Source organism: Mustelus asterias, chromosome 6 (genome assembly GCF_964213995.1).
Source record: "Mustelus asterias chromosome 6, sMusAst1.hap1.1, whole genome shotgun sequence".
Classification (NCBI taxonomy): domain Eukaryota; kingdom Metazoa; phylum Chordata; class Chondrichthyes; order Carcharhiniformes; family Triakidae; genus Mustelus; species Mustelus asterias.
Window position 1 is genome coordinate 145,324,532 of NC_135806.1, and position 23,896 is coordinate 145,348,427.

At 55.1% G+C, this 23,896-nt stretch overlaps 1 protein-coding gene across 1 annotated transcript in view; it reads right to left on the bottom strand.

The window, feature by feature from the left end:
• LOC144495194 (UDP-glucuronosyltransferase 3A1-like) overlaps window positions 1-23,896 on the bottom strand; it is a 54,925-nt gene that overhangs the window by 6,420 nt on the left and 24,609 nt on the right. Inside the window, exons 5-7 of the mRNA XM_078215227.1 lie at window positions 22,998-23,532; window positions 17,116-17,347; window positions 6,127-6,346 (exon numbers count right to left, since the gene is read on the bottom strand). Of these exons, the coding sequence (XP_078071353.1) occupies window positions 6,127-6,346; window positions 17,116-17,347; window positions 22,998-23,532 (987 nt within the window). The remainder of the gene's footprint in view (window positions 1-6,126; window positions 6,347-17,115; window positions 17,348-22,997; window positions 23,533-23,896) is intronic.

Consider the following 23,896-nt stretch of genomic DNA (forward strand, 5'->3'; position numbering starts at 1 on the left):
GGCCCAGGAATTGCTATGGGGGCTGCGATCGGGTCGTGGGGGGTGTTCGGGGTGGGGAGGGTGGGGCGGGGGGGGGGGGGGGGGGGGCAGCTGTCAAGGCTGGCCCAGGAATTGCTATGGGGGCTGCGATCGGGTCGTGGGGGGTGTTGGGGGGGGGGGGGGGGGGGGGGTTGGCGGCGGGGGGCGGGTGTGCAGCACTGTGGGGGTCCCGGGCTGGCCAGCGATCGAGCTGGCCAGCAAACGGCGAGTCTGACAGATCGGGGCCACTGCTCATGCGCAGAGTTCCAGAACTGTGGGTGGGGCCTATGGGCAATTGGTGGGGGCTCCCGCTGCCACTCTGCATTGGGATCGCTCTGGGATGGAGGGGGGGCAGCGATTGGAGCAGGCTGGGCGGGTGAGGGGAGTGGTGGTCTGCTGCGAGGGTGGCTGCCTCCGACGGGGGAGAGTCTGACTCCGGGGGGGGGGGGGGGTTCAGTGGAGGGGGTGGGGGTCTGCCGGGGTGAAGGGGGTGGGGGGATCGCCACTGCTGGGGGTGGGAGGGTTGGACATTGGGGCGCTCTTGGGCGGGGGGGGAGCTGTCAGGGCTGGTCCAGGAATTGCTATGGGGGCTGCGATCGGGTCGTGGGGGGTGTTCGGGGTGGGGAGGGTGGGGCGGGGGGGGGGGGGGGCAGCTGTCAAGGCTGGCCCAGGAATTGCTATGGGGGCTGCGATCGGGTCGTGGGGGGTGTTGGGGGGGGGGGGGGGGGGGGGTTGGCGGCGGGGGGCGGGTGTGCAGCACTGTGGGGGTCCCGGGCTGGCCAGCGATCGAGCTGGCCAGCAAACGGCGAGTCTGACAGATCGGGGCCACTGCTCATGCGCAGAGTTCCAGAACTGTCAAACTCCGGTTTGAATAGGCCCCGCCTCCCTGGGTTTTTAATGAGATTTTCCGATTGGGACCTCTTCAGTGCCCAGAGTGTGAAGATTCGAGTGAGAAGCTGAACTGACAAAACAGTCGTGATCTGGAACAATGTTCCCACCAATTCAGCACTTTTGGGAGAATCATCCCCATCATTTCAAATTTGCGTGGGCTGAAATTCTCTGGCCTTCAGGTAAATAAGAGGCAATCTCATGGAAATGTACAAAGTCCTGAAAGGGCCCGATGTAGTGGACACAGGTCATGGAATCTAAAACACGGAGGGGGGCCGGTGAATGGACCAATCATTCAGGACTAAAATTGAAAAAATTTCTTCACCCAAAGGGTTGTGGGTCATTGGAATTCTCTGACCCGGAGGGTTGCAGAGTCGTTAAAATCCCCCATTATTGTTGCCTTCTTCAGCAATTTGCCGACGTACTCAGCCTTCTAACTCATTCTGTTTGTTTGGCACTCTGCTGTGTGATCGGTTTTTCCACTAGATATAACTCTGAATGGCAAGAGCCCTGCTTACGAGTGAATTCTGGAGGGATACGGAGAAAGAGCTGGTGATTGTGAATCTGAGGTGGAGATGACGGCGTTGGACTGGGGTAAAACACAGTAAGAAGTCTCACAACACCAGGTTAAAGTCCAACAGGTTTATTTGGTAGCACAAGCCACAAGCTTTCGGAGCGCTGCCCCTTCATCAGGTGAGTGGGAGTTCTGTTCACAAACAGGGCGCAGAGACACAAACTCAATTTACAAAATAATGGTTGGAATGCGAGTCTTTACAGGTCATCAAGTCTTAAAGGTACAGACAATGTGAGTGGAGAGAGGGTTAAGCACAGGTTAAAGCGCACAGGTATTGTCTCCAGCCAGGACAGTTAGTGAGATTTTGCAAGCCCAGGCAAGTCATGGGGGTTACAGATAGTGTGACATGAACCCAAGATCCCAGTTGAGGCCATACTTATGTGTGCGGAACTTGGCTATCAGTCTCTGCTCAGCGACTCTGCGTTGTCGTGCATCGTGAAGGCCGCCTTGGAGAACGCTTACCTGAAGATCAGAGGCTGAATGCCTGTGACTGCTGAAGTGTTCCCCCACAGGAAGAGAACACGCCTGCCTGGTGATCGTCGAGCGGTGTTCATTCATCCGTTGTCGTAGTGTCTGCATGGTTTCCCCAATGTACCATACCTCGGGACATCCTTTCCTGCAGCGTATCAGGTAGACAACGTTGGCCGAGTCACAAAGAGTATGTACCGTGTAACTGGTAGATGGTGTTCTCATGTGAGATGATGGCATCCGTGTCGATGATCCGGCACGTCTTGCAGAGGTTGCTGTGGCAGGGTTGTGTGGTGTCGTGGTCACTGTTCTCCTGAAGGCTGGGTAGTTTGCTGCGGACAATGGTCTGTTTGAGGTTGTGCGGTTGTTTGAAGGCAAGAAGTGGGGGTGTGGGGATGGCATTGGCAAGATGTTCGTCTTCATCAATGACATGTTGAAGGCTCCGGAGGAGATGCCGTAGCTTCTCCGCTCCGGGGAAGTATTGGACGACGAAGGGTACTCTGACTGCTGTGTCCCGTGTTTGTCTTCTGAGGAGGTTGGTGCGATTTTTCGCTGTGGTGCGTTGGAAACTCTCGATCGATGAGTCGAGCGCCATATCCTGTTCTTATGAGGGCATTTTTCTGCGTCTGGAGGTGTCTGTTGCGATCCTCTTCATCCGAGCAGATCCTGTGTATACGGAGGGCTTGTCCGTAGGGGATGGGTTCTTTAACGTGTTTAGGGTGGAAGCTGGAGAAGTGGAGCATCGTGAGGTTATCCGTGGGCTTGCGGTACAGTGAGGTGCTGAGGTGACAGTCCTTATTGGAGATGCGTGTGTCCAAGAATGCAATCGATTCCGGAGAGTAGTCCATGGTGAGTCTGATGGTGGGATGGAACTTGTTGATGTCATCATAGAGTTGTTTCATAAGAACATAAGAAATAGGAGCAGGAGTAGGCCATCTGGCCCTTCGAGCCTGCCCCGCCATTCAACAAGATCATGGCTGATCTGAAGCGAATCAGTTCCACTTACCTGCCTGCTCCCCATATCCCCTAATTCCCTTATCGATCAGAAAACTATCTACCCGTGATTTAAACATATTCAACGAGGAAGCCTCCACCACTTCAATGGGCAGAGAATTCCAGAGATTCACCACCCTCTGAGAGAAGAAGTTCCCCCTCAACTCTGTTCTGAACCGGCCCCCCCTTATTTTGAGGCTGTGCCCTCTAGTTCTGGTTTCCCTTCTAAGTGGAAAGAATCTCTCCACCTCTACCCTATCCAGCCCCTTCATTATCTTATATGTCTCTATAAGATCACCCCTCATCCTTCTAAACTCCAACGAGTACTGACCCAATCTGTTTAATCTCTCCTCATAAGCTACACCCCTCATCTCCGGTATCAACCTGGTGAACCTTCTCTGCACTCCCTCCAAGGCCAATATATCCTTTCGCAAATAAGGGGACCAAAACTGCACACAGTACTCCAGTTGCAGCCTCACCAGTGCCTTGTACAGTTGCAGCAAGACCTCCCTGCTTTTATATTCTATCCCCCTCGCGATAAAGGCCAACATTCCATTCGCCTTCTTGATCACCTGCTGCACCTGCAGACTGAGTTTTTGCGATTCGTGCACAAGGACCCCCAGGTCCCTCTGCACAGTTGCACGATGTAATTTTTCTCTATTTAAATAATATTCCAATTTACTATTATTTCTTCCAAAGTGGATAACCTCACATTTGCTAACGTTATATTCCATCTGCCAGATCCTCGCCCACTCGCTCAGCCTATCCAAATCTCTCTGCAGACTTTCCGCGTCCTCCACGTAATTCGCTTTCCCACTCACCTTCGTGTCATCAGCAAACTTGAATACCCTAGATTCAGTCCCCTCCTCCAGATCATCTATGTAAATGGTAAACAATTGAGGCCCCAGCACCGATCCCTGCGGCACGCCACTGGTCACCAACTGCCAACCAGAAAAGCACCCATTTATCCCAACTCTCTGCTTCCTGTTAGATAGCCAATCCCCAATCCACGCCAACACCTTACCCCTAACTCCGTGTACCCCAATCTTCTGCAGCAACCTTTTGTGAGGCACCTTATCGAACGCCTTCTGGAAATCTAAAAACACCACATCCACCGGTTCCCCTCTGTCAACCGCACTAGTGACATCTTCATAAAAGTCCAGTAGATTCGTCAAACACGACTTTCCCTTCATGAATCCATGCTGCGTCTGCTTGATCGAACCATTCTTATTCAGGTGCTCTGTTATTTCCTCTTTAATAATGGACTCTAGCATCTTCCCAACTACGGACGTTTCAGTGATTGTTCACCATGAGTCCAAAGGAAGAAAATGTCATCGATGTATCTAGTGTATAGCATCGGCTGAAGGTCCTGTGCGGTGAAGATGTCTTATTCGAAGCTGTGCATGAAGATGTTGGCATATTGAGGTGCGAATTTAGTCCCCATGGCTGTTCCGTGTGTCTGGATGAAGAACTGGTTGTTGAAGATGAAGACATTGTGGTCCAGGATGAAGCGGATGAGTTGTAAAATTGCATCTGGAGATTGGCAGTTGTCGGCGTTGAGTACTGAGTTCTCTTCCTGTTGGGCAACACTTCAGCAGTCACGGGCATTCAGCTTCTGATCTTCGGGTAAGCGTTCTCCAAGGCGGCCTTCACGACACATGACAGCGCAGAATCACTGAACAGAAACTGATAGCCAAGTTCCGCACACATGAGGACAGCCTCAACCGGGATCTTGGGTTCATATCACACTATCTGTAACCCCCACGACTTGCCTGGGCTTGCAAAATCTCACTAACTGTCCTGGCTGGAGACAATACACATCTCTTTAACCTGTGCTTAACCCTCTCTCCACTCACATTGTCTGTCCCTTTGAGACTTGATTACCTGTAAAGACTCGCATTCCAACCATTATTCTGGAAATTGAGTTTGTGTCTTTATATGCCCTGTTTGTGAACACAATTCCCACTCACCTGATGAAGGAGCAGCGCTCCGAAAGCTTGTGGCTTGTGCTGACAAATAAACCAGTTGGACTTTAATCTGGTGTTGTGAACTTCTGATTGTGAATCTGCCAGGAGAGTTTTCGGGGGCCGATGGAGCTTGGTGATCTGACAGTAAGAGACAAATTTCCTGGCAGCCTAAAAACCATTGAAATCAGAGAAAAGTTACGGCACAGAAAGAGACCATTCAGCCCATCCCATCTGTACTGGCTGAAAGATATCATCCACCCATTGTAATCCCACCTTCTAGCACCGGTTCCGTAGCCTTGCAGGGATCGAGGTACATTTTAAATGAGTTGAAGGTTTCTGCCTGGATAACCTGGGGAAGGGAAACACCCCAGATGCAGACAGCCTCCTCTTGATGCAAGATGCGCTCCCCTTGAGTCCACATAATTGACAGGGTTAGTGCTCGAGCAACCCACAGGTGTGATAGAGATGGCAGTGTGAGAACTGCAGGCCAGAGAATTCTGGGGCAGGATTGGCCTCACTTGCAAGGCCCCTTTTTTAATGCTCACTCAGAGTATATACAGCTGATCATATAGATCATCCCTCAGTAACAGCCGAATTCAGGTGCTAATTGGATGAGGTGCTCAGTCAGATATACTCAGAGCCATCAGAGCTATCAGAGAAACCTGGTGCAGACCTGATGGGCCAAATGGCCTCCTTCTACACTGTAGGGATTCGATTATTCTTTGTCAGATGCAGCAAGATTAGATGATCCCACATTCATTGAACCAGTGCCAGATCAGGTTAGCACAGTGGTTAGCACTACTGCCTCACAGCGCCAAGGACCCGGGTTCAATACCAGCCTTGGGTCACTGTCTGTGTGGAGTTTGCACGTTCTCCCCGTGTCTGCATGGGTTTTCTCCGGGTGCTCCGGTTTCCTCCCACACTCCAAAGATGTGCAAGTTAGGTTGATTGGCCATGGTAAATTGCCCCTTCGTGTCAGGGGGATTAGCGGGGTAAATAGGCGGGGTTGCAGGGATCAGGCCTGGGTTGGATTGTTGTCGGGGCAGGCTAAATGGGCCAAATGGGCTCCTTCTGCACTGTAGGGTTTTTTAATTGTAACTGCAAACAACAATCAACGCTCAGCCCCACAGCATCTTTGATTCAATTTAAAACTCTGTCCACATTCTCTCACACGTTCTGCAAACACCCATAGAAATACTCTTACAAAGTTACACATACCGTTTGTCTCCTATAACTGTTGCCATGGCGTTGCTTAGCTCCTGGGCTTGCAGCTGGTTGACTCGGATGGTCAACCCAAGGCCCTTTGCTTCCGCTCTCACCATGTTATCAAATTGATCTCCAAATAGTGGGATTCCGATAACTGGCACTCCATGGTGCACCGCTTCCATCAGGCTGTTCAGGCCACCGTGCGTCACAAAGAGACGAGCCTTTGGGTGTCCTACGGCACATACAGGGTTAACGTTACATTATTTGGACAGGTCACACTCAGGGTTTTCAAAGAATTATTACAGTGCAGTAGGAGGCCATTTGGCCCTTTGTATCTGCAACAGCTCCCCAACGAACAACTCACCGAGTGCCACGCTCCTGCCTTCTCTCCGGAACCCTGTACATTCTTCCTTTTCAAATAACAGTCTAATTCTCTTCTGAATACTTTGAATTAACCTTCCCCCCCCCCCCCCCCCCAAGTCCTGACCACTCGCTGCATGGAAAGGTTTCTCCTCATAGAGGTTTACAGCATGGAAACCGGCCCTTCGGACCAACTTGTCCATGCCGCCCTTTTTTGTTTAAACCCGAAAGCTAATCCCAATTGCCCGCATTTGGCCCATGTCCCTCTATACCCATCGTACCCATGTAACTGTCTAAATGCTTTTTAAAAGACAAAATTGTACCCGCCTCTACTACTACCTCTGGCAGCTCGTTCCAGACACTCACCACCCTCTGTGTGAAAAAATTGCCCCTCTGGACATTTTTGTATCTCTCCCCTCTCACCTGAAACCTATGCCCTCTAGTTTTAGACTCCCCTACCTTTGGGAAAAGATATTGACTATCTAGCTTATCTGTGCCCCTCATTATTTTATAGGCCTCTATACGATCACCCCTCAGCCTCCTGCGCTCCAGAGAAAAAAGTCCCAGTCTATCCAGCCTCTCCTGATAACTCAATCCATCAAGTCCCAGTAGCATCCTAGTAAATCTTTTCTGCACTCTTTCTAGTTTAATAATATCCTTTCTAGAATAGGGTGACCAGAACTGAACACAGTATTCCAAGTGTGGCCTTACCAATGTCTTGTACAACTTCAACAAGACATCCCAACTCCTGTATTCAATGTTCTGACTGATGAAACCAAGCATGCTGAATGCCTTCTTCACCACTCTGTCCACCTCTGATTCCACTTTCAAGGAGCTATGAACATGTACCTCTCGAACATTTAGAGAAGTTTAGTATGCTCAAAAGTAGTCAGCACGGCCTTGTCAAAGGCAAATCGTGCCTTACGAGCCTGGTGGAGTTCTTTGAAAATGTGACTAAACACATTGACGAAGGATAAGCGGTAGATGTGGTTTACATGGACTTCAGCAAGGCGCTCGATAAGGTCCCCCATGCAAGAATTCTCGAGAAAGTGAGAGGGCATGGGATCCATGTGGATTCAGAACTGGCTTGCCTGCAGAAGGCAGAGAGTGGTTGTAGATGGGTCTTTTTCTGAATGGAGGTCGGTCACCAGTGGAGTGCCCCAGGGATCTGTTCTGGGACCCTTGCTGTTTGTCATTTTCATAAATGACCTGGATGAGGAAGTGGAGGGATGGGTTGGTAAGTTTGCCGACGACACAAAGGTTGGTGGTGTTGTGGATAGGTTGGAGGGATGTCAGAAGCTGCAGCGTGACATAGATAGGATGCAAGACTGGGCGGAGAAGTGGCAGATGGACTTCAACCCCGATAAATGTGTACTGGTCCATTTTGGCAGGTCAAATGGGATGAAGGAGTATAATATCAAGGGTAAGACTCTTAGCAGTGTAGAGGATCAGAATGACCTTGGGGTCCGGGTCCATAGGACTCTTAAATCGGCATCGCAGGTGGAGGAGGTGGTTAAGAAGGCGTATGGTGTGCTGGCCTTCATCAATCGAGGGATTGAGTTTAGGAGTCGAGAGATAATGATGCAGCTATATAAGACCCTCGTCAGACCCCACTTGGAATACTGTGCTCAGTTCTGGTCACCTCATTACAGGAGGGATGTGGGAATGATTGAAAGGGTGCAGAGAAGATTTACAAGGATGTTGCCTGGATTGGTTGGCATGCCTTATGCGGAGCTCAGTCTTTTCTCCTTGGAGAGACGAAGGATGAGAGGTGACCTGATAGAGGTGTACAAGATGTTGAGAGGTATAGATCGGGTGGATTCTCTGAGCCTTTTTCCAGGGCTGAAATGGCTGCTACGAGAGGACACAGGTTTAAGGTGCTGGGGAGTAGGTACAGAGGAGATGTCAGGGGTAAGTTTTTCACTCAGAAGGTGGTGGGTGAGTGGAATCGGCTGCCGTCAGTGGTGGTGGAGGCAAACTCGATAGGGTATTTTAAGAGACTTCTGGATGAGTACATGGGACGTAATAGGATTGAGGGTTATAGGTAAGCCTATATATAAGCCTACGTAGGTAGGGACATGACCAACACAACTTGTGGGCCGAAGGGCCTGTTTGTGCTGTATTTTTTCTATGTTCCATGTTCTATGATCTCTTTGTTCTGTAACTCTCCCCAACGCCCTACCATTAACTGAGTAAGTCCTGCCCTGGTTCAATCTACCAAAATGCATCACCTCGCTTTTGTCTAAATTAAACTCCATCTGCCATTCGTCAGCCCACTGGCCCAATTGATCAAGATCCCGTTGCAATTGGAGATAACTTTCTTCACTGTCCACTATGCCACCAATCTTAGTGTCATCTGCAAACTTACTAACCATGCCTCATATTCTCATCCAAATCTTTAATATAAATGACAAATAAAAGTGGGCCCAGCACTGATCCCTGAGACAACACCGCTGGTCACAGGCCTCCAGTTTGAAAAACAACTCTCTACAACCACCCTCTGGCTTCTGTCAAGAAGCCAATTTTGTATCCATTTAGATACCTCACCCTGAATCACGTGAGATTTAACCTTATGCAACAACCTACCATGCGGTATCTTGTCAAAGGCCTTGCTAAAGTCCATGTAGACAACATCAACTGCACTGCCCTCATCTACCTTCCTGCTACCCCTTCAAAAAACTCAATCAAATTTGTGAGACATGATTTTCCACTCACAAAGCCATGCTGACTGTCCCTAATCAGTCCTTGCATCTCTAAATGCCTGTAGATCCCGTCTCTCAAAATACCTTCCAACAATTTACCCACCACAGATGTGAAGCTCACTGGTCTGTAGTTCCCAGGCTTTTCCCTGCAGCCCCTTTTAAACAAAGGCACAACATTTGCCACTCTCAAATCTTCAGGCACCTCACCCGTGACTATTGATGATTCAAATATCTCGGCTAGGGGACCCGCAATTTCCTCCCTAGCCTCCCACAATGTCCTGGGATACACTTCATCAGGTCCCGGGGATTTATCTACCTTGATGCGCTTTAAGACTTCCAGCACCTCCTTCTCTGTCATATGAACACTCCTCAAGACACCACTATTTATTTCCCCAAGTTCCCCAACATCCATGCTTTTCTCTACAGTAAATACTGTTGAGAAATATTCATTTAGGATCTCACTCATCTCTTGTGGATCCGCACATAGATGACCTTGTTGATCCTTAAGAGGCCCTACTCTCTCCCTTGTTACTCTTTTGCCCTTTATGTATTTGTAGAAGCTCTTTGGATTCTGGGAACTACAGTGGAGCCCAGAACTGTACACAATTCTCTAGGCAAGGTTGAATCATTGTGTTTTATACAGGTTTAACACAATCTCCTTGCTTTTGTACACTGTGCCCCTATTAATAAAACACACAATATTCTGGGCTTTATTATTCACTCTCTCATCTTGTCCTTCCACCTCCACTGATTGATGCACACCCTGATCCCTCTGCTCCATTTAGAATTTTACCCTTTAGCTCTCCATGTTTTCTACTAAAATAAATCACTTCACATTGACAACTCTGCTGCTAAGTCATTTTAATTTTCCAATTAGAAACTCCTGGAACTTTGGACAAATCATTGCCAGAACTCTGTATGTAAGCGTTCAGTGCAGCAGCACTTCTGGCGAGAGGTTGAACAGGCTGAAAAGCTGCATTTCGCAGGTGGCAGCGCTGAGGACCAAAGGAAAGGGGAGAGTTTCAGGAAGGTCGTCCCTTCGCCCAAAGCCACAGGCCCCCATAGTCACGGGGAGGTGGTGGTGATACTCATTATTCTTTCATAAGGTCAGCATTTGTTGCCCACCTTACCTGCCCCTGAACTGAGTGTCATACTGGGCCATTTCATAGGGCCAGCTAAGAGCTAACCACATTGCTGTGGCTCTGGAGTCACTGAAAGTCCAGACAAGGTAAGCATGGCAGATTTCCTTCTCTGAAGGACATCAGCGAACCAGATGGGTTCTTACCAAAATCAATGATAATTTCATGGTTGCCATCACTGAGACAATCTTTATATTCAAGATTTATCAACTGAACTTAAATTCCATCAGCTGCCATGGTGGGATTTGAACCTGTGTCCACAGAGCATCAACCTGGGCTGCTTGAATGGCAGAGCAGGCTCGAGGAGCCACCAGGCCTGCTCTTGGTCTTATTTCCAATGAGACATCAGACCCACAGCTTTTAAATGTCCTCTGAAATGTTTCACCATAAAGAGACCCAAGGTGATGCTCTGGTTCAAATCTGACCATCTGGAATTAACAGGAAGACAAATTGTTATCTTAATGGCTAAAGGTTTGGAGAGGGGAGTGTGCACTGAGACCTGGGTGTCCTTGTAGACCAGTCACTGAAGGTAAGCATGCAGGTGCACCAGGCAGTAAAGGCGGCAAGTGGTATGTTGGCCTTCATTGCGAGAGGATTCGAGTACAGGAGCAGGGACGTCTTGCTGCAATTACACAGGGCCTTGGTAAGGCCACACCTGGAATATTCTGTGCAGTTTTGGTGTCCTTTTCGGATGAAGGATGTTCTTGCTCTGGAGGGAGCGCAGAGAAGGTTTACCACACTTATTCCTGGAATGGCGGGACTGATGTATGAGGAGAGATTCAATCAGTTCGACTTATGGAGTTTAGAAGAATGAGGGGGGACCTCATAAAAAAATTATAGGACTAAACAGGGTAGATGTAGGAAAGATGTTGTCGAATGTGGGGCAGTCCAGAAGCAGGGGTCACAGTCTGAGGATACGAGTTAGACCATTTAAGACTGAGATGAGGAGAAATGTCTTCATTCAGAGAGTGGGCAGCCTGTGGAATTCTCTACCTCAGAAAGTAGTTGAGGTGAAAACATTGAATGCTTTCAAGATATAGCACTGGGGTGAAGGGAATCCAAGGATATGGAGGGAAGATGGGATCAGGTTAATGAATTGGATGATCAGCCATGATCATAATGAATGGCGGAACAGGCTCGAAGGGCGGAATGGCCTCCTCCTGCTCCTATTTTCTATGCTTCTAAATTTCTGCTCCTATTTATATATTTGTATGTTTGTATGGCTTTGATCATTTGATTTTTGCTCAGCAAGTTGTTTCGCTTCTTAAAACCTCAATTCTTTCTGAAATGTTTTGCCAATCTTCATCTTTCGGAAATTTGCCCATCAGCCTTTTGAGTGGTTAAAAAATAGAAACGTCCCCCCGCACCCACCCCTCCCCCCCCGCACCCACCCCTCCCCCCCGCACCCACCCCTCCCCCCCGCACCCAACCCTCCCCCCCGCACCCACACCTCCCCCCCGCACCCACACCTCCCCCCCGCACCCACCCCTCCCCCCCGCACCAACCCCTCCCCCCCGCACCAACCCCTCCCCCCCGCACCCACCCCTCCCCCCCGCACCCACCCCTCCCCCCCGCACCCAACCCTCCCCCCCAGCACCCACCCCTCCCCCCCGCACCCACCCCTCCCCCCCGCACCCACCCCTCCCCCCCGCACCCACCCCTCCCCCCCGCACCCACCCCTCCCCCCCCGCACCCACCCCTCCCCCCGCACCCACCCCTCCCCCCCGCACCCACCCCTCCCCCCCGCACCCACCCCTCCCCCCGCACCCACCCCTCCCCCCCAGCACCCACCCCTCCCCCCGCACCCACCCCTCCCCCCCGCACCCACCCCTCCCCCCCGCACCCACCCCTCCCCCCGCACCCACCCCTCCCCCCCAGCACCCACCCCTCCCCCCCGCACCCACCCCTCCCCCCCGCACCCACCCCTCCCCCCCGCACCCACCCCTCCCCCCGGCACCCACCCCTCCCCCCCGCACCCACCCCTCCCCCCCGCACCCACCCCTCCCCCCCGCACCCACCCCTCCCCCCCGCACCCACCCCTCCCCCCGCACCCACCCCTCCCCCCCAGCACCCACCCCTCCCCCCGCACCCACCCCTCCCCCCCGCACCCACCCCTCCCCCCCGCACCCACCCCTCCCCCCCGCACCCACCCCTCCCCCCAGCACCCACCCCTCCCCCCCGCACCCAACCCTCCCCCCCGCACCCACCCTCCCCCCCCGCACCCACCCCTCCCCCCCGCACCCACCCCTCCCCCCCGCACCCACCCCTCCCCCCCGCACCCACACCTCCCCCTCCGCACCCACCCCTCCCCCCGCACCCATCCCTCCCCCCCGCACCCACCCCTCCCCCCCGCACCCACCCCTCCCCCCCGCACACACCCCTCCCCCCCGCACACACCCCTCCCCCCCAGCACCCACCCCTCCCCCCCGCACCCACCCCTCCCCCCCGCACCCACCCCTCCCCCCCGCACCCACCCCTCCCCCCCGCACCCACCCCTCCCACCCGCACCCACCCCTCCCCCCCGCACCCACCCCTCCCCCCCGCACCCACCCCTCCCCCCCGCACCCACCCCTCCTCCCGCACCCACCCCTCCCCCCCCGCACCCAACCCTCCCCCCGCACCCACCCCTCCCCCCCGCACCCACCCCTCCCCTCCGCACCCACCACTCCCCCCCGCACCCACCCCTCCCCCTCGCACCCACCCCTCCCCCCCGCACCCATCCCTCCTCCCGCACCCACCCCTCCCCCCCGGACCCACCCCTCCCCCCGCACCCACCCCTCCCCCACGCACCCACCCCTGCCCCCGCACCCACCCCTCCCCCCCGCACCCACCCCTCCCCCCCGCACCCACCCCTCCCCCCGCACCCACCCCTCCCCCCCGCACCCACCCCTCCCCCCCGCACCCACCCCTCCCCCCCGCACCCACCCCTCCCCGCCGCACCCACCCCTCCCCCCCGCACCCACCCCTCCCCCCCGCACCCACCCCTCCCCCCCCGCACCCACCCCTCCCCCCCGCACCCACCCCTCCCCCCGCACCCACCCCTCCCCCCCGCACCCACCCCTCCTCCCGCACCCACCCCTCCCCCCCCGCACCCACACCTCCCCCCCGCACCCACCCCTCCCCCACCCCTCCCCTCCGCACCCACCCCTCCCCCCCCGCACCCACCCCTCCCCCTCGCACCCACCCCTCCCCCCCGCACCCACCCCTCCTCCCGCACCCACCCCTCCCCCCCGGACCCACCCCTCCCCCCGCACCCAACCCTTCCCCCCCGCACCCACCCCTCCCCCCGCACCCACCCCTCCCCCCCGCACCCACCCCTCCCCCCCGCACCCACACCTCCCCCCGCACCCACACCTCCCCCCGCACCCACCCCTCCCCCCGCACCCACCCCTCCCCCCCGCACCCACCCCTCCCCCCCGCACCCACCCCTCCCCCCCGCACCCACCCCTCCCCCCCGCACCCACCCCTCCCCCCCGCACCCACCCCTCCCCCCCGCACCCACCCCTCCCCCCCGCACCCACCCCCCCCCCGCACCCACCCCTTCCCCCCGCAACCACCCCTCCCCCCCGCACCCACCCCTCCCCCCCAGCACCCACCCCTCCCCCCCGCACCCACCCCTCCCCCCCGCACCCACCCCTCCCCCCGCACCCACCCCTCCCCCCCCGCACCCACCCCTCCCCCCCCGCACCCACCCCTCCCCCCGCACCCACTCCTCCCCCCGCCCCCACCCCTCGCTCCCGCACCCACCCCTCCTCCCCGCACCCACCCCTCCCCCCGCACCCACCCCTCCCCCAGCACCCACCCCTCCCCCCCGCACCCACCCCTCCCCCCCGCACCCACCCCCCTGCACCCACCCCTCCCCCGCACCCACCCCCCACCGCACCCACCCCTCCCACCGCACCCACCCCTCCCCCCCCGCACCCACACCTCCCCCCCGCACCCACCCCTCCCCCCCGCACCCACACCTCCCCCTCGCACCCACCCCACCCCCCCGCACCCACCCCTCCTCCCGCACCCACCCCTCCTCCCCGGACCCACCCCTCCCCCCGCACCCACCCCTCCCCCCCGCACCCACCCCTCCCCCCGCACCCACCCCTCCCCCCGCACCCACCCCTCCCCCCCCGCACCCACCCCTCCCCCCGCACCCACCCCTCCCCCCCGCACCCACCCCTCCCCCCCGCACCCACCCCTCCCCCCGCACCCACCCCTCCCCCCGCACCCACCCCTCCCCCCGCACCCACCCCTCCCCCCCGCACCCACCCCTCCCCCCCGCACCCACCCCCCCCCGCACCCACCCCTTCCCCCCGCAACCACCCCTCCCCCCCGCACCCACCCCTCCCCCCAAGCACCCACCCCTCCCCCCCGCACCCACCCCTCCCCCCCGCACCCACCCCTCCCCCCGCACCCACCCCTCCCCCCCGCACCCACCCCTCCCCCCCGCACCCACCCCTCCCCCCCCGCACCCACCCCTCCCCCCGCACCCACTCCTCCCCCCCGCCCCCACCCCTCGCTCCCGCACCCACCCCTCCTCCCCGCACCCACCCCTCCCCCCGCACCCACCCCTCCCCCAGCACCCACCCCTCCCCCAGCACCCACCCCTCCCCCCGCACCCACCCCTCCCCCCCCGCACCCACCCCCCCGCACCCACCCCTCCCCCGCACCCACCCCCCACCGCACCCACCCCTCCCACCGCACCCACCCCTCGCCCCGCACCCACCCCTCGCCCCGCACCCACCCCTCCCCCCGCACCCACCCCTCCCCCCCGCACCCACCCCTCCCCCCCGCACCCACCCCTCCCCCCCGCACCCACCCCTCCCCCCCGCACCCACCCCTCCCCCCGCACCCCCCCTCCCCCCCGCACCCACCCCTCCCCCCCGCACCCCCCTCCCCCCAGCACCCACCCCTCCCGCCGCACCCACCACTCCCCCCGCACCCACCCCTCCCCCCGCACCCACACCTCCCCCCCCGCACCCACCCCTCCCCCCCGCACCCACCCCTCCCCCCGCACCCACACCTCCCCCGCACCCACCCCTCCCCCCGCACCCACCCCTCCCCCCCCGCACCCACCCCTCCCCCCCGCACCCACCCCTCCCCCCCGCACCCACCCCTCCCCCGCATCCACCCCTCCCCCCAGCACCCACCCCTCCCCCCGCACCCACCCCTCCACCCCGCACCCACCCCTCCCCCCCGCACCCACCCCCTACCCCCAGCACCCACCACTCCCCCCCGCACCCACCCCTCCCCTCCCCCCAGCACCCACCCCTCCCCCCAGCACCCACCCCTCCCCCCTGCACCCACCCCTCCCCCCGCACCCACCCCTCCCCCCGCACCCACACCTCCCCCCCAGCATCCACCCCTCCCCCCCGCACCCACCCCTCCCCCCCGCACCCACCCTTCCCCCCAGCATTCACCCCTCCCCCCCAGCACCCACCCTTCCCCCCAGCACCCACCCCTCCCCCCAGCACCCACCCCTCCCCCAGCACCCACCCCTCCCCCCTGCGCCCACCCTTCCCCCCGCGCCCACCCCTCCCCCCCGCACCCACCCCTCCCCCCCGCACCCACCCCTCCCCCCCGCACCCACTCCTCCCCCCCGCACCCACTCCTCCCCCCAGCACCCACCCCTCCCTCCCGCACCCACCCCTCCCCCCAGCACCCACCCCTCCACCCCGCACCCACCCCTCCCCCCCGCACCCACCCATCCCCCCGCACCCACCCCTCCCCCCGCACCCACCACTCCCCCCAGCACCCACCCCTCCCCCCAGCACCCACCCCTCCCCCCGCTCCCACCCATCCCCCCCGCACCCACCCCTCCCCCCAGCACCCACCCCTCCCCCCAGCACCCACCCCTCCCCTCCGCACCCACCCCTCCCCCCAGCACCCACCCCTCCCCCCCGCACCCACTCCTCCCCCCAGCACCCACCCCTCCCTCCCGCACCCACCCCTCCCCCCAGCACCCACCCCTCCACCCCGCACCCACCCCTCCCCCCCGCACCCACCCATCCCCCCGCACCCACCCCTCCACCCAGCACCCACCCCTCCCCCCAGCACCCACCCCTCCCCCCAGCACCCACCCCTCCCCCCAGCACCCACCCCTCCCCCCCGCACCCACCCCTCCCCCCCGCACCCACCCTCCCCCCCGCACCCACTCCTCCCCCCCGCACCCACTCCTCCCCCCAGCACCCACCCCTCCCTCCCGCACCCACCCCTCCCCCAGCACCCACCCCTCCACCCCGCACCCACCCCTCCCCCCCGCACCCACCCATCCCCCCGCACCCACCCCTCCCCCCGCACCCACCACTCCCCCCAGCACCCACCCCTCCCCCCAGCACCCACCCCTCCCCCCGCTCCCACCCATCCCCCCCGCACCCACCCCTCCCCCCCGCACCCACCCCTCCCCCCAGCACCCACCCCTCCCCCCGCACCCACCCCTCCACCCAGCACCCACCCCTCCCCCCAGCACCCACCCCTCCCCCCAGCACCCACCCCTCCCCCCAGCACCCACCCCTCCCCCCCGCACCCACCCCTCCCCCCAGCACCCACCCCTCCCCCCCACACCCACCCCTCCCCCCCGCACCCACCCCTCCCCCCAGCACCCACCCCTCCCCCCAGCACCCACCCCTCCCCCCCGCACCCACCCCTCCCCCCAGCACCCACCCCTCCCCCCCACACCCACCCCTCCCCCCCGCACCCACCCCTCCCCCCAGCACCCACCCCTCCCCCCAGCACGTGAAAAGCTGCACAAACCTGAGCTAAAACTAAGGAAATATCTATCAATATGGTCTGTAGGCAAAATATCTCACCGAGTAGGTCATTCTGAGGGAGCCAATCCACCAGCTTGATGTTAGGGGCAGGCTGGACATCACTCGGCCATTGGCTGTGCAAGTGCCGCCAGATAACCACCTGTGGGAGCTGTGAGAAGGCACGGTTCATTTCCTTTAGCACCATGGGCACATTCACAGAGGCAAGCATGGAACCAAGAGTCACCATCACAAAGCCATTCTCCCCAGCTGCCAATATGAATTCTTCCAGTTCCTAACAAGAACAAAGACAACATTATAACGTATCACAGAGCAAAGAGAGACTCAACTGAGACCCAGGGACTGGAGATAGAGATTAATATGAAGAAGAATTGGAGAGAAGTGAAAGAACAAAGAACCATGCTGGAGTCCATTATCAAGGATTTCATAACTCAGCATTTGGAAGGCAGTGGTATAATCAGACAAAGTCAGCATGGAGTGACAAAGGGGATATCCTGCTTGACGAATCTGTTGGAATTGTTTGAGGATGTAACTCGTAGAGTTGACCGAGGAGAACCAGTGGGTGTGGTTTATTTAGACTTTCAGAAGGCTTTCAACAAGGTCTCACATAACAGACTACTGTGTAAAGTTAAAACACATGGGATTGCAGGTAATATTTTGAGATGGATAGAAAGCAAAGAGCTGGCATAAATTGGTCTTTTTCTGATTGGCAGTCAGTGACTAGTGGATCCCAACTGTTCACATTATATATTAATGATTTGGAAGAGGGAACTGAATGTATTATCTCCAGATTTGCAGATGATACAAAGTTGGGTGGGAGGGTGAGCTGTGAGGAGGATGCAGAGATGCTTCAGTGTGATTTGGACAGGCTGAGTGTGTGGGTATCTGCATGGCAGATGCAGTATAATGTGGATAAATGTGAGGTTATCCACTTTGGGAGCAGTAATAGGAAGACAGATTATTACTGGGATGGGTGTAAATTGAGAGAGGTGGATACTCAGCGAGACCTGGTGTCCTCGTGCATCAGTCGCTGAAATTAAGCGCTCAGGTACAGCAGGCAGTAAAGAAGGCAAATGGTATGTTGGCCTTCATAGTGAGAGGATTTGAATATAGGGATAGGGAGGTTTTGCTGCAATTGTGCAGGGCGTTGGTGAGGCCACACCTGGAGTGTATTACTGTGGATGCTGGAATCTGAAACCAAAAGCATTGGCAAAGGGTCATCTGGACTTTAAATGTCAGCTCTTTCCTCTCCGCACAGATGCTGCCAGACCTGCTGAGCTTTTCCAGAATTTTCTCTTTTGGTTTAACACCTGGAGTATTGTGTGCAGTTTTGGTGTCCTTATCTGAGGAAAGATGTTCGTGCTATAGAGAGACTACAGCGAAGGTTTACCAGGCTGATTCCTGGGATGGCAGGTCTGTCATATGAGGAGAGATTAAGTCAGTTAGGATTATATTCACTGGAGTTTAGAAGAGTGAGAGGGGATCTCATAGAAACTTATAAAATTCTAACAGGGTTAGACAGGGTAGATGCAGAAAGAATATTCCCAATGGTGGGGGAGTCCAGAACTTGAACAAAGAACAAAGAAAATCACAGCACAGGAAGAGGTCCTTCAGCCCTCCAAGCCTGCACCAACCATGCTGCCCGACTGAACTAAAACCCCCTACCCTTCCGGGGACCATATCCCTCTAGTCCCATCCTATTCATGTTATTGTCAAGATGCCCCTTAAAAGTCACTACCGTATCCGCTTCCACTACCTCCCCTAGCAGCGAGTTCCAGGCACCCACCACCCTCTGTGTAAAAAACTTGCCTCATACATCTCCTTTAAACCTTGCCCCTCGCACCTTAAATTGACTCTGCCACCCTGGGAAAAAGCTTCTGACTACCCACTCTGTCCATGCTCCTCATAATCTTGTAGACTTCTATCAGGTCATCCCTCAACCTCTGTCGTTCCAGTGAGAACAAACCAAGTTTCTCCAACCTCTCCTCATAGCTAATGCCCTCCATACCAGGCAACATCCTGGTAAATCTTTTCTGTACCCTCTCCAATGCCTCCACATCCTTCTGGTAGTGTGGCGACCAGAATTGAAAACTATATTCCAAGTGCGGCCTAATTTGCCAATTTTTAAACTCAATGTCCCGGCCGATGAAGGCAAGCATGCCGTATGCCTTCTTGACTACCTTCTCCACCTGCATTGCCACTTTCAGTGACCTGTGTATCTGTACACCCAGATCCCTTTGCCTATCAATACTCTTAAATGTTCTGCCATTTACTGTATATTTCCCATCTGTATTAGACCTTCCAAAATGCATTACCTCACATTTGTCTGGATTAAATTCCATTTGCCATCTCTCCGCCCAAGTCTCCAACCGATTTATATCCTGCTGTATCCTCTGACGGTCCTCATTGCTATCTGCAGTTCCAGCAACCTTTGTGTCGTCCGCAAACTTACGAATCAAACCAGTTACATTTTCTTCCTCGAGGTCATAGTTTGAGGATCGGGGTAAAGCTTTTAGAATTGAAGTGAGGAGAAATTTCTTCACCCAGAGAGTGGTGAATGTGTTGAATTCACTCCCACAGAATGTAATTGAGGCCAAAACATTGTCTGATTGCAAGAAAAAATTAGATACAGCTCTTGGGGCTAAAGGGATCAAGGGATATTGTGGGGGGAGGATCAGGATATTGAATTCAATGATTGGCCATGATCAAAATGAATGACGGAGCAGGCTTGAAGGGCTGAATGGCCTCCTCCTGAACCAGAGAACCATAGAAAATTACAGCTCAGAAACAGGCCTTTTGGCCCTTCTTGTCTGTGCCGAACCATTTTATGCCTAGTCCCACTGACCTGCACTTGGACCATGTCCCTCCACACCCCTCTCATCCATGAACCCGTCCAAGTTTTTCTTAAATGTTAAAAGTGACCCCGCATTTACCACTTTATCCGGCAGCTCATTCCACACTCCCACCACTCTCTGCGTGAAGAAGCCCCCCCTAATATTCCCTTTAAACCTTTCTCCTTTCACCCTTAACCCATGCCCTCTGGTTTTTTTCTCCCCTCGCCTCAGCGGAAAAAGCCTGCTTGCATTCGCTCTATCTATACCTATCAAAATCTTATACACCTCTATCAAATCTCCCCTCAATCTTCTACACTCCAGGGAATAAAGTCCCAACCTATTCAATCTCTCTCTGTAACTCAGCTTCTCAAGTCCTGGCGACATCCTTGTGAACCTTCTCTGCACTCTTTCAATCTTATTTACATCCTTCCTGTAACTAGGTGACCAAAACTGTACACAATACTCCAAATTCGGCCTCACCAATGCCTTATATAACCTTACCATAACACTCCAACTTTTATACTCGATACTCCGATTTATAAAGGCCAATGTGCCAAAGGCACTCTTTACGACCCTATCCACCTGTGACGTCACTTTTAGGGAATTCTGTACCTGTATTCCCAGATCCCTCTGTTCAACTGCACTCTTCAGAGTCCTACCATTTACCCTGTACGTTCTTCTTTGGTTTGTCCTTCCAAAGTGCAATATCTCACAATTGTCTGCGTTAAATTCCATTTGCCATTTTTCAGCCCATTTTACTAGTTGGTCCAAATCCCTCTGCAAGCTTTGAAAACCTTCCTCACTGTCCACTACACCTCCAATCTTTGTATCATCAGCAAACTTGCTGATCCAATTTACCACATTATCATCCAGATCATTGATATAGATGACAAACAACAATGGACCCAACACCGATCCCTGCGGCACACCACTAGTCACAGGCCTCCACTCAGAGAAGCAATCCTCCACAACCACTCTCTGGCTTCTTCCAATGAGCCAGTGTCTAATCCAATTTACTACCTCCCCATGTATACCCAGCGACTGAACCTTCCTAACTAACCTCCCATGAGGGACCTTGTCAAAGGCCTTGCTGAAATCCAGGTAGACAACATCCACCGCCTTCCCTTCATCCACTTTCCTGGTAACCTCCTCGAAAAACTCCAGTAGATTGGTCAAACATGACCGACCACGCACAAAGCCATGTTGACTCTCCCTAATAAGTCCCTGTCTATCCAAATATTTGTAGATCCTATCCCTTATCACACCTTCCAATAACTTGCCCACCACCTACGTCAAACTTACTGGCCTATAATTTCCCAGATTTCTTTTGGAACCTTTTTTAAACAACGGAACAACATGAGCCACCCTCCAATCATCCGGCACCTCCCCCGTGAATACTGACATTTTAAATATGTCTGCCAGGGCCCCTGCAAGTTCAACACTAGCTTCCCTCAAGGTCCGTGGGAATACCCTGTCCGGTCCTGGGGATTTATCCACTCTGATTTGCTTCAAGACAGCGAGCACCTCCTCCCCTTTAATCTGTAAAGGTTCCATGGCCTCCCTACCAGTTTGCCCTATTTCCGTAGACTCCATGCCCGTTTCCTCAGTAAATACGGATGCAAAAAAACCATTTAGTATCTCCCCCATCTCTTTTGGTTCCATACGCAGTCTACCACTCTGGTCTTCAAGAGGACCAATTTTATCCCTCACTATCCTTTTGCTCCTAACATACCTATAGAAGCTCTTTGGATTTTCCTTCACTCTGTCTGCCAAAGCAACCTCATGTCTTCTTTTAGCCCTCCTGATTTCCCTCTTAAGTAGCTTCTTGCACTTTTTATACTCCTCGAGCATCTGATCTGTTCCTTGCTGCCTGTACATTTCATACAACTCTCTCTTCCTCTTAATCAGTGTTACAATCTCCCTCGAGAACCAAGGTTCCTTATTCCTATTTACTTTGCCTTTAATTCTGACAGGAACATACAAACTCTGCACTCTCAAAATTTCTCCTTTGAAGGCCTCCCACTTTCCATTTACATCCTTACCAGAAAACAGCCTGTGCCAATCCACACTTCCCAGATCCAAAGAACAAAGAACAAAGAACAGTACAGCACAGGAAACAGGCCCTTCGGCCCTCCAAGCCTGTGCCGCTCCTTGGTCCAACTAGACCAATCGTTTGTATCCCTCCATTCCCAGGCTGCTCATGTGACTATCCCTTCTCATTTAATCAAATTTGGCCTTTTTCCAGTTCAGAACTTCAACCCGAGGACCAGATCTATCCTTATCCACGATCAGGTTGAAACTAATGGCATTATGATCACTGGATCCAAAGTGTTCCCTCACACTCACATCCATCACCTGCCCTAACTCATTTCCCAATAGGAGATCCAATATCGCATCCTCTCTAGTTGGCACCTCTATATACTGATGTAGAAAATTCTCCTGAACACATTTTACAAACTCTACCCCGTCTAAACCTTTAACAGTATGCGAGTCCCAATCTATATGTGGAAAATTAAAATCCCCTACTATCACAACTTTGTGTTTCTTGCAGTTGTCAGTTATCTCTCCGCTGATTTGCTCCTCCAATTCTCGCTGACTATTGGGTGGTCTATAATACAAGCCCATTAATGTGGTCATACCTTTCCTGTTTCTCAGCTCCACCCATAGGGCCTCTGTAGACAAGCTCCCTAATCTATCCTGCCTGAGTACCGCTGTAACATTTTCCCTGACCAACAATGCCACCCCCCCACCTTTTATCCCTCTGCCTCTATCCCGCCTGAAACATTGGAACCCTGGAACATTGAGCTGCCAGTCCTGCCCCTCCTGTAGCCAAGTTTCACTAATGGCTATAATGTCATATTTCCATGTGTCAATCCACGCCTTCAGCTCATCTGCCTTCCCCACAATACTCCTGGCATTGAAATAGACACACCTCAAAAAATTATTTCCACCACACTCTACCCTTCCATTTGTGCTTCTATTTCCTATGTTTCTATACGGGAGAAGATAGAGAAAAACCAAAAGACAGACAGAGAGAGCGATTGGAAAGAGGGAAAATGCAATGAGACACTGGATATTACAAAGACGTACCTGGGAAACTGGTTTAGCTGGTTTTGCAAGTAACCCTCCAACATACACAACATTAGGTAGCAGTGGTCTGGGAAACTCTAAGGTGAAATCTGTATTATAGATTGACAGCTCAGCCTTTCGGTACAGCTCAGAGAGACTGGGCTCAGATCCAACTGGGAAGCAAGTCTTGATGGCCTTATCGAACTTTGCCAAGATCATCCTTTCCGATAAAAATGAGATTAGAAAGATTATGGAATTCTTCAGTCTACCCCAGAATCCCATCTGATCTGTCAGCAGGGAGTGTGCTGCAGGAACATAGGACGGTGGGCTTGGTAGTCCAGCCAAGTACCAACTCCAAAAATTTCCCGAGTGGACAGCCACAAAATGTAGATGGAGCTTCTCCGCTACCAGCAATGAGCAAGGGTTGAATGCATCTATCACTGCAATATCAAACTGTTCAGCTTTCAAAGAATTCATCAGGTCATTGTCACCCATTATCCACTCACACTGCAATGCTAAATGGCCCATAAAATCCAGAAACCCATGGAAAGTTTCTCTGTAAAAAAAAGACATCAGTTACAAAAACTTGGTAACATTCTCAAAATAAAACTAAGGGCGGAGGAGGCCAGGGATGAAGGTGGTTAGATTCTCGCCAGGGATGAAGGTGGTTAGATTCTCGCCAGGGATGAAGGTGGTTAGATTCTCGCCAGGGATGAAGGTGGTTAGATTCTCTCTTGTTGGAGGTGGTCATGTCTTAGCATTTAAAATGAATGTTAAAGTAAAGTTAAAGTAAAGGTTATTTATTAGTCACAAGTAAGGCTTGCATTAACACTGCAATGAAGTTACTGTGAAATTCCCCTAGTCGCCAAAGTCCGGCACCTGTTTGGGTCAATTCACCTAACCAGCGCGTCTTTCAGACG